Consider the following 15,674-nt stretch of genomic DNA (forward strand, 5'->3'; position numbering starts at 1 on the left):
ACTCTACTTCCAAAAGCTCCCCCAAACATGACCTAATTCTATGAGTGCAATGTATCTAATAAAATATGCTATTACCAGTCCGAAGAAACTGATATTCTTGTGCCTTCATGTTAGCTCCTCTTTCCATTAATAATGTGCACGCATCTCATAGGTTCAGGGTTGGAGAAGAAAATCTACTAAAAGATTAACCAGCATAATAACATATGAATGAACTTTTAATTCTATCAGAGTTGAACTCAGTGGTGCCAATGCTAATGAAAGGCAAACTAGTTGTTGACCACCTTTTGGTAGATGATAATGACAGAAAATTGGAAAGTACGCTTTCGCTTGATTGTGAGGGTTCTAGAGTTCTCATATCAGCAGATTTACTGTTCACATTTGTATAGAAATTCTTCAATGTGCAAGTATGTTTGACTTGTAAGAATCACTCTGAGCTTTGTTAGTCTTAAAAAATACACTGTTTCATTAGTAATTTCTACCTCTTGAATCATGAATGGATTTAACTCGTTAGTGACCCACAAATGTAGCCAGGACAGTCCTTATCATATCAATTTTGGGTTACAAATTCGTATACTCGGTCAGTCCAAGCTTGGAGTCCATACTAGCAATGTTATTCTCAGGAACATGTAAGCTTTGTTCCAGCTTCATAAATATTTCTACTGATAATCTACTGTATATAAAGAGAATGCTCCACATTGGGCACGTGAAGCTGGACTCCCAAAATGAAGCCTCAATAATAATTGCACAAAGAGCACAATCAAATAGGGGTGAAAGTGGACCGGATAATATTCATTCGGATCCATTTTTTTAATCCAAATCTATATTTGTCCGGATCTATTTTCATATCCAAATCTTATCTGAATATGTATACAATTTTTAATATTTAATCAATATCTGTAACTGTATCCATATTTTTCAAAGATAAGCAGATACAAATATGGATCTACTTAGTCTTACATAGCTCTCATGAACTCAAAGGAAAATAAGTGACAATATTATCATGTCTTTAACTTAATTTCCTATCCATATTGTGATAGCTGTGAGTTGATGGATATGGATATCTGTATCTATTTAAAACAAATATGGATATGAATTTTACCATCTGATTTATAGTTGTATTCGTGTTTGTATTCCTTAACTAAAACTGGATATAGATCTGGATATAGAGATATCTGATCTGTGTTCAGCCTACTATCAAACATAGAAAAGACAGTCCTACATGTTTTTTTTCTGAAAATATAGCGGGGAGTCCACATGACTCTCTACTATGCTTTTTTTGCTGACTGGAAAGCCACGTGCACGTGCTAACTAGGTTATTTAATTGTCACAGTGATACTATGTGTTTTTGTACTATAGTTTACTAGTTCCTAATCCGTGTGAGGTTTAAGCAATGCTGCTTATCTCAACACTCAAATGTTCAAGAAATATGCATCACATAATTAAAATTTCCATCGAGCTGTTTCTGTTTTTATTGCTTTTCATCATGTGTATATCGTGGATTGTTTAATGAATGATAGGATTAAAGTTCTCCGAATAGGTAAAACATATCATGGAGCATTTACTAAGCTACACCTACATACTTGATGCATAGAAGTTGAGCTGATCATGGGCCAGGCCTTGAGCCTAGGCTATATTTATTTCTAGTTGGGCTTTAGGCCGGCCCAAATTTTCTGTGCCCAAGCACGGCTCATGATCAACTCTACATATAAGTAGTACAATAACATCCTTGGTAACCCTATCCTGATATTGGCATGATAGATACGCATGGATACTCCATCTGGCATTAAAGATTCAATTCCTGCATGGATAAAGTTCTCTGTACAAGCCCCAGGTGAAATATCATACAGCGGAATATACTATGATCCCCCTGAGGAGGTATGAATTTTTTTTTTCATTTTTCTGATTTTATTCATCTGGATCACATTACAAATTATTATTACTAGCTTAATTTATGATTTGTCAATCTCTTGGAGTTGATATATTCACCTAGCTCTAACATGTTGGTCTTTCTCATCCAATCATCAATCTTAACTTTACATTAAAGGCTCTTTACATATATCTGCAGGAAAAATATGTGTTTCAACATCCTCAACCAAAATCTCCAAAATCATTGCGCATTTATGAATCACATGTGGGGATGAGTAGTCCGGTATGTATGCTTTCTTTGTATCCTCAGTTATGAATTCTCTATCTTCTTCTTTAGGTTTCACTTTGGTGTGATAACAGTGATAAAGTAGCATGTTCAAGTCTTAATATGACTCCTTTTACTGATTGAAAGAGAACACATTAACTTATGCTAGCTCATGGTGTGTTAGGAGGCACGACATAGTAATAATATGTTTTTTAAGATTCCTTAAAATCTTGTGCATGAAATTTCTACTTGAGTTGCATGTTCCTTGTCTATTCATAGTTCATGATAAATCCCTCATTCTGAATTACATTCTTTTCTATTTGGATAGCTAAATACCTCTATATTAGAACTCAATAGTGAAAATCAAAGAACCATATAACTAAAATATTTCTAATATAATTCATTTTCTACATCACTAGGGCTACAAATGTTAAAGTTGAAAGTTATTTATGGAATTGCTAGAAGTTGGTTTCATGGAGTTAAATTAGTTGAGAACTGAATATGAATTGCCATTTTTGCGTTTTTGACTAAATGACCATGCAAAAGCAGTTAAGCTCATAACCAAAATGATAACAAGGTAGCCTTATCCCATTTATACGGGGTTGACTTTTGGAATTATTTTATGCCATTTCACTGATGTGAAGGATTAATCCTTCTTGCCAAAACTTTGAAATTTTCCATGTGTTTTCTCCAGTCTTTTCCTTTAATCTGCAGCCCTTAAAACCAACATGGATCTTTTTTTCCCGTGCAGTTTCTGCTGTGATCTTTGTTGCATGTTGCTTATACTCATCTTTTTGGCATCAATAATGCAATATGTTGGGCAACTCCTAAGCTTCTTTTACTGTGGTTATATCTCCCCAAGCCCATGTCCTAATCAAGTATGTGCTTATCTATCTCCTTTATTCTATATCATGAAGATAAGGAAGCCTCTTAAGTGTCTCATGATATCAATTGTTGATGGGAGCCTACATGAAAGTTATCTCATTTATTGAATTTAAAATTTTGATTGTTGCAATTTTTGAATTTCACAAACTAGTCTATTCAATATTTTAAGTCTTGATTTTGCGCCTATACTGGTTTCTTGCTGATATAGTATGGTACACCCCTGTCCCAACACATGGCACGTTCCTGGAGTCAGCACAGCATCCGTACCATATGTCAATACAGGGGCATAAGAACCAAGTACTGTGCCAGTACCCTTTTGGGTCAGTACAATATACCCTGTGCTGCTTGGCATGGTTTGACACTCAAAACCTTGGGTTTATTGTATACTTTCACCTTGTAAGGGTTGCAGAATCCCATACAGGATTCAATGTTGCTAATTCTTCTCACTCCCTTTTGGGTCAGTACAATATACCCTGTGCTGCCTGGCATGGTTTGACACCCAAAACCTTGGGTTTATTGTATACTTTCACCTTGTAAGGGTTGCAGAATCCCATACAGGATTCAATGTTGCTAATTCTTCTCACTTTATTTTTACATATCTTTATTGAACGGTAAAGGTTGTGTGTTCTCTGAATGTTAAATTTCCTCCTGATTTTCTTTTTTAAAAAAATACTGAAAGAAATGTTTGCTCCAAATGTTTAAAGGCACTCACATTCTTTTGTTATAGCGGGCATGTGCTTATATTCTGACTGTAGGATGATGGGGTTATTTTGTTTAACAACTGTTGTGTTTTCCTCATGCTTTAGTCTATGGTGATACTCAAATGCAAGACCTTTTCCTTCACTAATTCATGGGTTCTCGTAAGCAGGAGCCCAAGATTAACACGTACGTTAGCTTTAGGGATGATGTCCTACCTCGAATCAAAAGGCTCGGATACAATGTTGTTCAGATAATGGCCATTCAGGAGCATTCATATTATGCAAGCTTTGGGTATATTCTTGATTCTTTTAATTGTAGTTTTCTTCAAGAACTAAATATGCACAAATGATGGTGATAAATGTAGTAATAAGCATTTTCCTTTTTTGAGTTGGTCTCTTACAACCACATTTCAAACCATCTGATCTGTGACTTATTGATGATAAAATTTTCAAAAAATCTCTTGCCCTCTGCCTATTTCTGGTTTCATATATATGCTAGGTTTACTTTTTGGGATCTTGCAAACTTGGACTTTGGAAAGGAACAGCACTAATTGGCAATTTAACTAGTGTTTACACATATTTGCTGTCCTCACCTGTCTCCTTTCATGTGCGTGATGGAAGGCTATGCATGTTTCATTGTGATGGAAGGCTATGCATGTTTCATTTTTTATGTTCATGCACATCTATCTGATTGGGTTTAAAGGAGAAACATAATGGACGTGTTTGATGTTTGATGCCACGCACTTGCTTCTAATCAGCTAAGAGACAATTCTTTTGTTAATCTAATACTTCTGGATGCTGTCCCATCTTTTACATCAGGGGAAAAAAACATAGCTATAAACGTCGTTATATTTACAGATCTTAAGTTTTTAGACCATCCTCAGGAAAACTAACCTGCCTGTGCATGTACAGAAACTGACACAGACATGAAGGAAAAGAAGAAACTTAAAAATGCGATCCGTCATTACTTTTCATTCAACTCTTTGCTCCTCTGAAACTTCACTCTAGTTGTCATGTAAACTACACATACAGACGTATGCATACATTACACATGCATTCAAACATACACATCCAAATATGTTCTTGTACCAAGGTTCAAATGTCCTCAATATTACATTTTAATATCCATGTGTTTATCAATGCTCTCAGTATCTTGGATATGAATTATTGAGCCTTGCCTTGTAGACCTCTTTATGCCATCCAAGGCTTAATGTCTTGATGTGGCTATATGAATCTTTGCTGGCAGTTCTGTTTTTCCTTCTTTATTCAAACTTATATCTATACTGCATGCTGTAGGTATCATGTTACTAATTTTTTCGCGCCTAGTAGCCGTTTTGGAACACCAGAAGAACTCAAGTCTTTGACCGACAGAGCTCATGAGCTCGGTCTGCTTGTTCTCATGGATATTGTTCACAGGTGACATTTGAAATTTCTTGGATGTGATATATACTTACTTGTGATACAATAATGATTGTTGTCAACATTTTCTTGATAAAAGTTATCATGTTATTGATCTACTTTTTTGGGTTATTTTATTAATGATTCATCTTACTATTTCCATTTATGCATCTGTCACATTTTTTTATACATGCACACACATTTTCTTTTATTTTTCTTCCTTACCTCTCTTTAAGTTCATGTCAGGATTTTCGGAAAACAGTGATCTAATTCTTAATGTATTGTTTTTTTAAAATTTATCATAATAGATTGGTTATATCTCTAAAAATAGCATAGAGTTGAATACATGGAGGTTATATAGGTTTGACATTATTTGCGTGATTATCTTAGCAAAATTCTGACAGTACTGAGGTAAATCCGAGGAAGTGATGACCTTCAGGCAATATGAATCGGGGCTAGCCCTAGCAGTCACACCCCATTGCTTAGCAACCAAAGGTTCTGGGTTTGATTCTTGAATGGTGCATCCCAAAAATTTGGACTTGGGTGTAGTATAGGTGGATTTCCCTTCATTTCTCTCATAAAAACTGATAAACTTCAGGCAATACTGGCATGGTTAGGCAACAAAGAGGTACTAATATTAAAAGTTATGATGAAATAACTGACAATTGCATGGAAAACTAGAGTTCTACAAATTTAAAGGATTGAAGATATGCATAATAAAGCATATATAAGTGCCGTAAAGGTGAGAGCATACATGAAATATTAGATGCTACTGCAATGCATATCTATTCAAATGTATTATTTAACATCTTTGAAAATTTCTCTTTTATTTGAAAAGCCGTATATTTATATGCAATTGCATTTTGACATCAAGTGCTTGAGCCAGTTTCTTGGTAGTTCGGGAACCTGCTTAAATATGACAAGGATCTTGTAGTGCAAAGATTTGATGACAAACTCATAGGTTAGAAGGTTTAACTCTCTTTAGGGAATGGGTTGAAGGGAGGAATAATATACACATACATACATAAATACATGTGTATATCTATGTATGTATGTATGTATGTGCGTATGCATGTATTTATGTATGTTTATATACCATGGATAGTGTTTGTGTTCATTCATATCTTCCTGCTTCATTTATCTTGTACATAACCTCTTTTTTTTTTGTCCTCAAAGAAATGACTCTTTTATTTGCATATATGTATATTAGTTGATTTTGTTACTCGCTGTGCTCTATATCCAGCCATGCATCGAACAATGTCCTGGATGGGTTAAATCAGTTTGATGGAACTGAGACACATTACTTCCATACTGGTTCACGAGGTTATCATTGGATGTGGGATTCTCGCCTTTTCAATTATGGAAGTTGGGAAGTAAGGATCAAAGTTACAATTCTTAGTTGTATACTATATTTGTTTATATGTTTCTGTTTGGTGTTTTAATCATAGATTATTATCAATTTCTTTTGCCCCTTTAGGTGCTAAGGTTTCTACTTTCAAATGCAAGATGGTGGCTAGAGGAGTACAAGTTTGATGGTTTCAGATTTGATGGTGTAACCTCAATGATGTATACTCACCATGGGCTACAAGTAAGCAAATTTCAGTTGCATTGTTGACTCCTTAAGTTCCTCTCCCTCCCTCCCTCCCTCCCTCCCTCCCTCCCTCTCTCTCTGTATGTACAGTTTTCTATTTATTGTATTTTTAACACAAAAGAGTTTTTCTTTAATTTAATCTCCTAGATCAAAAGCATCTTCTTTAATTTATATTCTTTTTATAATTGTGCATGTATATTTATACTTGTTTATATTCTATTTATTGGCACTTGTATTTTTAACACCAAATAGTTTTTCTTCAATCTAATCTTCTAGGTCGAAAGCATCTTCTTTCTTGATAATGAATTTAAAACTAAAGTGAGACAGATTTAGTTATTGTCACTACCTGAATGAGTATTAAATATAGATGACAGTATTGGTTTTTGTTTTTTTTTGTTTTTGCCCTTGTGAGTGTTTAAGTTATTTTCTTCCAGGTAGCGTTTACTGGGAATTACAATGAGTACTTTGGATATGCAACTGACATGGATGCAGTGGTCTATCTGATGCTGGTAAATGATATGATTCATGGGCTTTATCCTGAGGCTGTCACCATTGGTGAAGATGTAAGTAGGGATTATTTTTCTTTCTTTCTTTTCTGTTTCAATACCCTTCCTGTGCATTATATATTTTATTGGGTTTGATATGAATTTTGTCCATGTGGTGGTTGTTAAGTCTTAAATCTTGCATTATTGCAATCAGTATCTTAGTTCCTATCTAACTTTATAATTATGCCAACACAATAAGCACATTAACTTTAAATTGCTGGAGGTATAAGGTATTATGTGCATAAGTTTAGTAATGCATGCATGGTAATATTGTTTATGTGTTTCTGCTTGTATATTGTTTATGTGTTTCTGCTTGTATATTGTTTATGTGTCAGAACACCTGGATAAAGTAATATCACATTTAATTGAGCTTATAGGAAGTCTGCTTGTTTATTGCATATTTTACTTTGTTGCATATTTAATGATGAAATAGAAGATCCATTTTTAATACTGAATTTAGGTTAATTTTGATAAAAATAATACTTATGGGCTTGTAGCAACATAAGAAACTTGAATTATAAAGGTGGAGGTCTTTGGAAGTGGCAGTAAGAGATCAATTGCTGCATGGCATCCTAGGTAGAAATTTCTAGGCATCTATTGTTTTTCCTAGTTTATCACTGATAGCATCTTGTACTTTCATTATACTCAGAGAGTTAGACATGTGCTTGACCTGAATAAAGCATTGTGGCTACAGGATGGGGATTTATTCCTAATGGTATAGCCCTTCCATTTTCTAATTACCATATATTCTCAGATCTCAGGTGTACAATGCCAGCCGAGTGGCAACTTTAATGCACTAATAATCAGATTGGATTTTCATTGTTAAATCCAATGCTTCTTCATTGCACGGGAGTACAATTAACTCATTTTTTAATAGGTTGGATGTTGTTGTTTTAATGATCTAATATTTAAAATTTTTTTTGAAGGATGCCAGCCAAGCGGCAACTTTAATGCTACTAATATTCAGATTGGATTTTCATTGTTAAATCCAATGCTTCTTCATTTCATGGGAGTACAATTAACTCATTTTTTAATAGGTTGGATGTTGTTGTTTTAATGATCTAATATTTAAAATCTTTCTTGAAGGAATTGCTTACAGAACTTAAAATGCGCTAAGTAATAGTTGTAGCAATATTCCGTATTCTACTTATAGGTGGCTCATGTGTTTCAACTTTCATTACATTTGTCTACAATAAGGAGCAGTGAAATGCAGTATTTTTTTTGTTTTGCATGTTGTTATAGAATTAAATATGGTATTAGTTTTCTACAATAATTTGCTGGAAGACTGAATTCTTGGAAGTTTTTCTTTGTTTATTAAGTATGCTTAAGGCGAAAAAACCTCGAATCAATGATATTATTCTAATTTAAAGAATAAAAGTCATTTTAGGATGTGATATATCATAGTTTAACAATAATCTTATTTTAAAGGATGGTGATAAAAAATGGTGCTCAGGAAGAAAAAAAATATGACTGTGATCTGTTTGGCTTGTTGGTGCACCAAATCATAGGTCAAGTTGGATTTGGGCTGGGATGTGAGATAATGTTACTATATATTATTTACTTTTATCGTTTCAGGCTTCAGGGTGGGCTTGCGTTGGGCCAAGAATACACAGATTGAAAGATAACATATTCAGGCCTTAGAACACCTGAAGTATTAAGACCAAAGGGCTTGTACCTGATCCAACTTCCTAATGGCCCAGGCTCAGTGTCAGCCCTTATCATATGATGCTATACATGAGCAAGACTAAACCATGCATTCCAGAATAATGGGACCATGCATAATATGATATACCAACTCGTTAAATAGAAGAAGAATAAGAATGTGCACTTATTTTTATACATATACTGCTGTTGTTCACTTCACACAAACTTAATATTACGCCTATCATTACTTTGAACTATTTGAAATTTTACTACAATGCTGGGACAAGGTACAACATTTATTGTGCAATGAACAATATCTTCAATGCAAGCTGTTAGTTGCTTTTGGTTGTTACCCAGTTTTACGTATCTAAAAAAAATGAGTCTTTGTGGTTGGTATGCATGGTCCGAGTTCTAAAGAGGTTTGTACAAGTGATAGTGGCAATTATTTTGCACTAATCAATGTGTAATATAACATTTATTTTGATCTGTGCTGTTCATGTAATGCATATCTGCATGGTACTTAGACTCTTTGTGATTCAAGTATTGCTGATTATAGTTTATTTTTTTATGGTCCATACTTGATCCTTCCCTTGTCATTGCATAAACTTATATTGACATTATATGTCTTGATATTTGTACAGGTCAGTGGAATGCCAACATTCTGCATCCCTCTTCATGATGGTGGTGTAGGATTTGATTATCGCCTTCATATGGCTATTGCTGATAAATGGATTGAACTTCTCGAGTAAGTGCTATCTGGAAATTTTTATTTTATTGTTATTGTTTTTCAGATCATTGCAGCCATTTCAAGTTAAATTTACACGCACTTGATAACAGAAAATCCATAGGTGTATACATCTTAATCATTGAGAAATTGCCAAGAGTATGACGAGCTGTGGAAGTTTATTGGAATTGTGTGCACCTTGCTTGTGTTGCATTTATTATGTTACATGGTATAGATGACTTGATGGTAGATATTGTCTAATACACATTTTGCTTCAATGATAAGTCTCCACTCACCTGTCCCTGTTTGTTCTACATTGTCGACGGATGAGAAGATTGGTTCATAATTAAGAAAAGAATAATGACATGTAATTAAGAACTTAGCCTACTGGAAAGAAGGCATAAGGGATGTTACATAACAACAATTAATGATTGGTGTTTTACTTATCAGTAATTGTGCATATCGCAATTTCGGATTATTCTAGGTTTCAAAATCCTCCTGCATGCTAAATGTGTAACAGAAATAGCTGACAAAAATAAATTTTAGCTGCCAATGATATACTCGCTCAACGCTAATGGTTACTTATTTTTATGTCTTGCTATAAAGCACCATCCTGACAAAAAATAAATTTTATCCACCAATGATATATCATCTACATTCGTTCAGCATTTACGTTATGGTTTTCTATTATTATTCAAAATCGCTCGATATGTCTGACCAATAATCAAGCAACTTCATTATATGAGAATCGTGTTAATGATTCTGCGATATATGAGGTGACTAGCTGTGCACAAAATCAATTGACTTGTAAGGCTAAGAGTTCCATGAGTTCTATCGTCACATTGATGGCTAAAAAAACTAAATTTTCTTTTTCTCGATATTTGATACAGGTTAAAGGATGAGGATTGGAAAATGGTAGATATTGTTCACACTCTCACAAATAGGAGATGGTTAGAGAAATGTGTTGTTTATGCCGAAAGCCATGATCAAGCTCTTGTTGGTGACAAGACTATTGCATTCTGGCTAATGGACAAGGTTTTCCTAATACTCACTTTAGCAGTATCTTTGCATCAGTTGAGTCATGGAGTTTATCAATCCTTTTATAATAACAATATTAAGAATGATGTCCATTTTTGTCATTGATTTCTGGCATCCATATTTGCTAGTTACTGAAGATGCGATGCAACTGAAGTTGCTTGCATCTGAGAATAAGCGACTCCAGTTAGTTTTGAGTGCACACTTCTGAATGCTCTGTTCCTGTTATTACAAGTTTATCTATGATCTTCTCGTCTGTAGAGATTGTTGGTGATGAAGAACATTCTTATTTACTGACTGAATTACTGCAGCTTAACCGAAAGATGGTTAGTGAAAGATTGCCATTTGCAAATTGGCTATAGACCAGCACTTGCATGCCTCCTCCAGAGGGAGATTGTGTTTAAATCTTGGGAGGTGTTTCCCCAAGTATTTGACACTTCACACACCCACACACACACAGAGAGAGAGAGAGAGAGAGAGAGAGAGAGAATCCAAGTTCGCCTTTTTTTTTGTGTGGAATTGCACATATTTGGCATCCAGAATTCACATGTTCTAGTCTCATCGCCTTTTTAACATGTTCCAGAATTCATATTATAGGAAAAGGTAAGTTTTCAATGTGTTGCTTGGATCACCATCAGCTGTTCGTGTCAGATAATTTTACATGGTCTCTTAATTTTTAAACTCCAAATGGTAGAATTATGCTAGTAAAGCATGTGAATTGTCTTTTCTGATCATCTAGGAATCATCAAGTAAATAAAGTGTTGGTTTCTTTTTCAGTTAATAATAATTAAGTGACATAACATATGAACAGGGGAAAAATCCATGAATGTCATAGCTAACCCATAGAACAAGCATGTAGAGTTAGTTGATTCTCTAAACTTACAAAAATTTAAAAAACATGTGGATCCTAAGTTTTTGTTGTCTATCAGTCAACTTATCACTAGTGCTTTTGAATTAAAAAAAATCCTCAATATGTTTTTAAAATAAACAATGCTAGAGGTTGCAGAAGAACAAAACATTATAAAATTCTTGAGTTATGGTTTTTTTTCGAGTTTTGTGAATACTTTCTTGTAAAACCAAAACTCATTGAAGAATTTTGAAGTGGACTAATACCTCAACCAGGTAAAGGAATCCAAGTAACATAAAAGTACGTTACTTACTAAATAAGTTCATAACCCTGATGTGACACTTGTTAATTACTGTCAAATTAGAAATTTATCTTGGAGAATTTTAATATGGTATGTACAGTTTCTAATTAGTGTCAAAGCAAAATGGTGCATCGGTTCTTTTCATATTGCGTTAGTGGATACATGTCTGATTTTATTTTTTTTTGATTGATGAAGTATGTTTCATATACTGATTGTCCTGCTTTAATTGTGCAGGATATGTATGACTTTATGGCTCTTGATAGACAATCAACTCCTCGGATAGATCGTGGAATAGCTCTACACAAGATGATTAGACTAATCACAATGGGCTTAGGTGGAGAAGGATATCTTAATTTTATGGGAAATGAATTTGGGCATCCAGGTAAGGATATGTCACTTTATTTACATGACTAGAACTCTATATTTGAAGGCTTCTGATGTGATTTTCTCTTCATACTTTCCCATGTCACAGAATGGATAGATTTTCCTAGAGGCGACCAGCATCTTTCGAATGGAATGGTCATACCAGGGAACAATTATAGCTTTGACAAATGCCGCCGCATGTTTGATCTAGTAAGTTTGAAGGATGATCTTGCTCTTATGAAAAAAAGATTATCTTGTTTATTATATTGTTTGGTTTATGGTAGATTATTTTGTTACAACCAATCAGATAATAACAGATGGCATCAGGAACAGTGAAGTAGCAAATATTGAAATTAAAAGCATTACGAAAAAGTAAAAGTGTTTATTTCTCTTGGCCAAATCAGTTACGATCATTTTGTTGACAAACAGTTCATTGCAAGGAATTGGGTTGAGACATTTTGATACATGTATGAGCAAGTTCAGCTCTGATTCACATTGTATTTCAAAGCTAGCCATAAAACAATTGCTTATTACATTAAGCTATCACAGATAGGAATAATGAGTCCCATTTAAGGACTATATCACATGCCCTTTGATGTCAGATTAGACCTTTTATACGCATACACTTCTTCAACCCATGGACCATGCCAAAGATGCCTTTTTGAAGTTTTCACTTTTTGATAATTGCATACATTATAAGCAGATTTCTCTGTACATCATTGCATATTAATTTCCCTGGTTCAGTGTCTATAAGTATAAATTTAGATGATGTGAAACAAAAAACATGCAAACACAATAATATTGCATATAAATTTAGAGGAACCAATTATAACAGACAAATATCTCTTGAAACATAATTCCAAACAGACAAGTAGCTACTAGGCTTAAAAAATTTTGTTAACTCTAACTTGAAAGAAGATGTTTAACCAGAATCATTTGATCTGCATTCTGTTTATTCTGTTTATGCTTATGATATGCATTGCAAAGATTGTTAAAGAATTGGCTCTGAAGCCATCAGTCTGCATGTTCATGAAATTATATGTTTGCATTTTCTTGAAGCTGACTGATGATTTTCACCTTTCTTTGGTGAGATACATACCAAATAGTTGCCTTATGAATATTGCTTTTTAATATCAGGGAGATGCAGATTATCTCAGGTATCATGGAATGCAGGAATTTGATCAAGCAATGCAGCATCTTGAAGAGAAATATGGTGTGAGTATTACTTAGCATTCATTGCGTAACATGTTTATACTTTTAATGTAAAAGGACTTTTCAATGATTCTCTGAGATCATGGGCTTACTGTTAGATATTACAAAATGGGTCTGTTTTCCCCTTCTCCATTCTTTAGTGTTGGTTGTCATGAGATTTATCGTTGGAAGTTTTGCTTGGAACTCTGAAATCAAATCTGGGACATTTCCATTAGACAAAAATCCCATCCAAAACTAGAATTGAATTTGGATTTCCACTTAGTGTGGCTTTTTTCAATGTTATTTTTTAAGAACTAATTCCTTGTTCTTTCATTGCAAAACCAGCAAACATCAAAAGGTTTAAAACAGTTTATATACTTTATAATAATGTCTAATGTACTTTGCTGACTTAGTCCTTTCTTTCTACTGAAACAGCTGAAATTAGAGTTAGATCCATTAAAACTAACAAACAACTGAAGCCAAAATTAAGTGTTTGATATTTGAACATATGCTGGTTGATTTCACTAGATGCCTTAAATTAAAATTAGTTAATGGTAACATTAGATATTCTCGTACAAAATTAGTGAATTTTGAAAACAACGGGACTGAGACCACAACCTTAAGGTACAATAATGAGGAAACTTCAAAGACAAGGACAATGGATACTTCAAATGTAAGAACCGAAACCATACTTACCAAACACTTGATAACCTCATTGTGGTTCTAAACACAAGCGGAAGTAAAAATTTCTTGATATGCAATTTGGTTCAAAGAGAAATTTAAGCATGAGTGATCAACAGACATGCAGAGCAAGTAGACCTCTATTTTTGTAAACATATCATTGGAAAAACAAGGAGAATTCGTTTTTAAACATTACAGATGTGCAAATCACCCTTTGGTTACAATCTGTTTAAAAGCAACATTTTGAACAATGTTTCATCAATTAAATATTCAAATTGCCCTTAATTTGGTCTTTTTTATGGAATGTCCGCAATCTCGGAATCGGGTACCATACCAGTCAAGGTATTTCAAACCGGTACCGATAGGCGTACCAGTGGCCTACCGGACCGGTTCATCGTTCTCGGTACCGTTTCGGTACCGGGTTTGTACCGAGAGCCGGAGCCAGAGAAGAGGAGGTGAAAGAGAGAGCGAGCGGGGGAGGAAGGGAGGAAAGGCCTTTGCCGCCAGAAAAAAAAAAAGGGATTTTTTAAGTGAGGTTGGTGACTCGCTTGCTGATTTCACTTAAAAACTCCAAATTCTTTTCTGCAGCCTCCGTTGGCCTTTCGATGGCAGCGGAGGCCTCTTCTCCCTCCCTCCCTTGCTCGCTCTCTCCTCTTTTTCTTTGGCTCGGGCTGGGTTCTGTTGGCACGGGCTATGTACCGTTTTCCACGGCTAAAACGGACCGGTACAGTACGTGCTAAACTAGCCGATACAGGCTGGTTCAGCATACCATGATACCGGTAAGTTGTTGGTTCCGTGTGATACACACCTCACATTAAGACAACTTTCAGCCTCTTTTCTCTTGCTACTTATCATGGTACAGCCTGAACCAGGTGATACAAGTCAATACTAAGCGTAATCGAGCAATTCCCCTTGGTTCGAACCATGACACACCAATACCAGTATCCATACCAAACCAGCGTACCAGCCCAGTTCAACAATATATGCCCACCGAGTGGTTCCGCTCGGTTTTGTAGTCCTTGTTCTTAGTTTCTAGGATATCCTATTTGGTAGTGCATTTTCGTTGACATTTAGTCATTGATGTTCATCATCAGAACATTTGGCCTCAACCACTCATCACTGAAATATAAAATTCACTTTTACTCACTGCTTGGTTCTATTCTGGTAATAAATGCAAGAAAATTTTATTGACATGATGCTTTTGGTAAATATGAATGTTAAGTTTCTATTTTCTTGCAGTTCATGGCATCAGAGCATCAATATATATCGCGAAAAGATGAAGGGGATAGGATGATTGTTTTTGAGAGAGGAGATTTAGTATTTGTTTTCAATTTCCATTGGACTAATAGCTATGTTGACTACCAAGTTGGTTGCTTAAAGCCTGGAAAATACAAGGTCTGTATCTCTTCTCTATGAGATAGCTGCTTTTAATCTGAAATATTCTCTAGCTAGTCACAGTGTAATGATTCTCTCTTTACCTTCAGGCAATCTAGGTACTATCATTTTTTAGTACATGAACAAATTGCAGCTTATTATTGAGAGTATAAAGAATATATGCTAATGTATCCTTGAAGCTTTTATACCTAGTGAAACCTGGGATAGTGGGGTTGAATACACTCTACAGTAATGCCACGTATGTT

At 34.7% G+C, this 15,674-nt stretch overlaps 1 protein-coding gene across 1 annotated transcript in view; it reads left to right on the forward strand.

Annotated features, from left to right (window-relative positions):
- The window catches only part of LOC103703065 (1,4-alpha-glucan-branching enzyme 1, chloroplastic/amyloplastic), a 28,382-nt gene that overhangs the window by 11,829 nt on the left and 879 nt on the right, over positions 1-15,674 (forward strand). Inside the window, exons 8-20 of the mRNA XM_088709938.2 lie at positions 1,759-1,875; positions 2,066-2,149; positions 3,885-4,006; positions 5,011-5,130; positions 6,356-6,485; positions 6,590-6,700; positions 7,138-7,266; positions 9,534-9,637; positions 10,507-10,651; positions 12,034-12,181; positions 12,272-12,372; positions 13,300-13,377; positions 15,274-15,429. Of these exons, the coding sequence (XP_088566064.2) occupies positions 1,759-1,875; positions 2,066-2,149; positions 3,885-4,006; positions 5,011-5,130; positions 6,356-6,485; positions 6,590-6,700; positions 7,138-7,266; positions 9,534-9,637; positions 10,507-10,651; positions 12,034-12,181; positions 12,272-12,372; positions 13,300-13,377; positions 15,274-15,429 (1,545 nt within the window). The remainder of the gene's footprint in view (positions 1-1,758; positions 1,876-2,065; positions 2,150-3,884; positions 4,007-5,010; positions 5,131-6,355; positions 6,486-6,589; positions 6,701-7,137; positions 7,267-9,533; positions 9,638-10,506; positions 10,652-12,033; positions 12,182-12,271; positions 12,373-13,299; positions 13,378-15,273; positions 15,430-15,674) is intronic.

This window comes from Phoenix dactylifera, chromosome 13 (assembly GCF_051530095.1).
Source record: "Phoenix dactylifera cultivar Ajwa chromosome 13, Ajwa_hap1_PhDact_Kaust_v1.1, whole genome shotgun sequence".
NCBI classification, from domain to species: domain Eukaryota; kingdom Viridiplantae; phylum Streptophyta; class Magnoliopsida; order Arecales; family Arecaceae; genus Phoenix; species Phoenix dactylifera.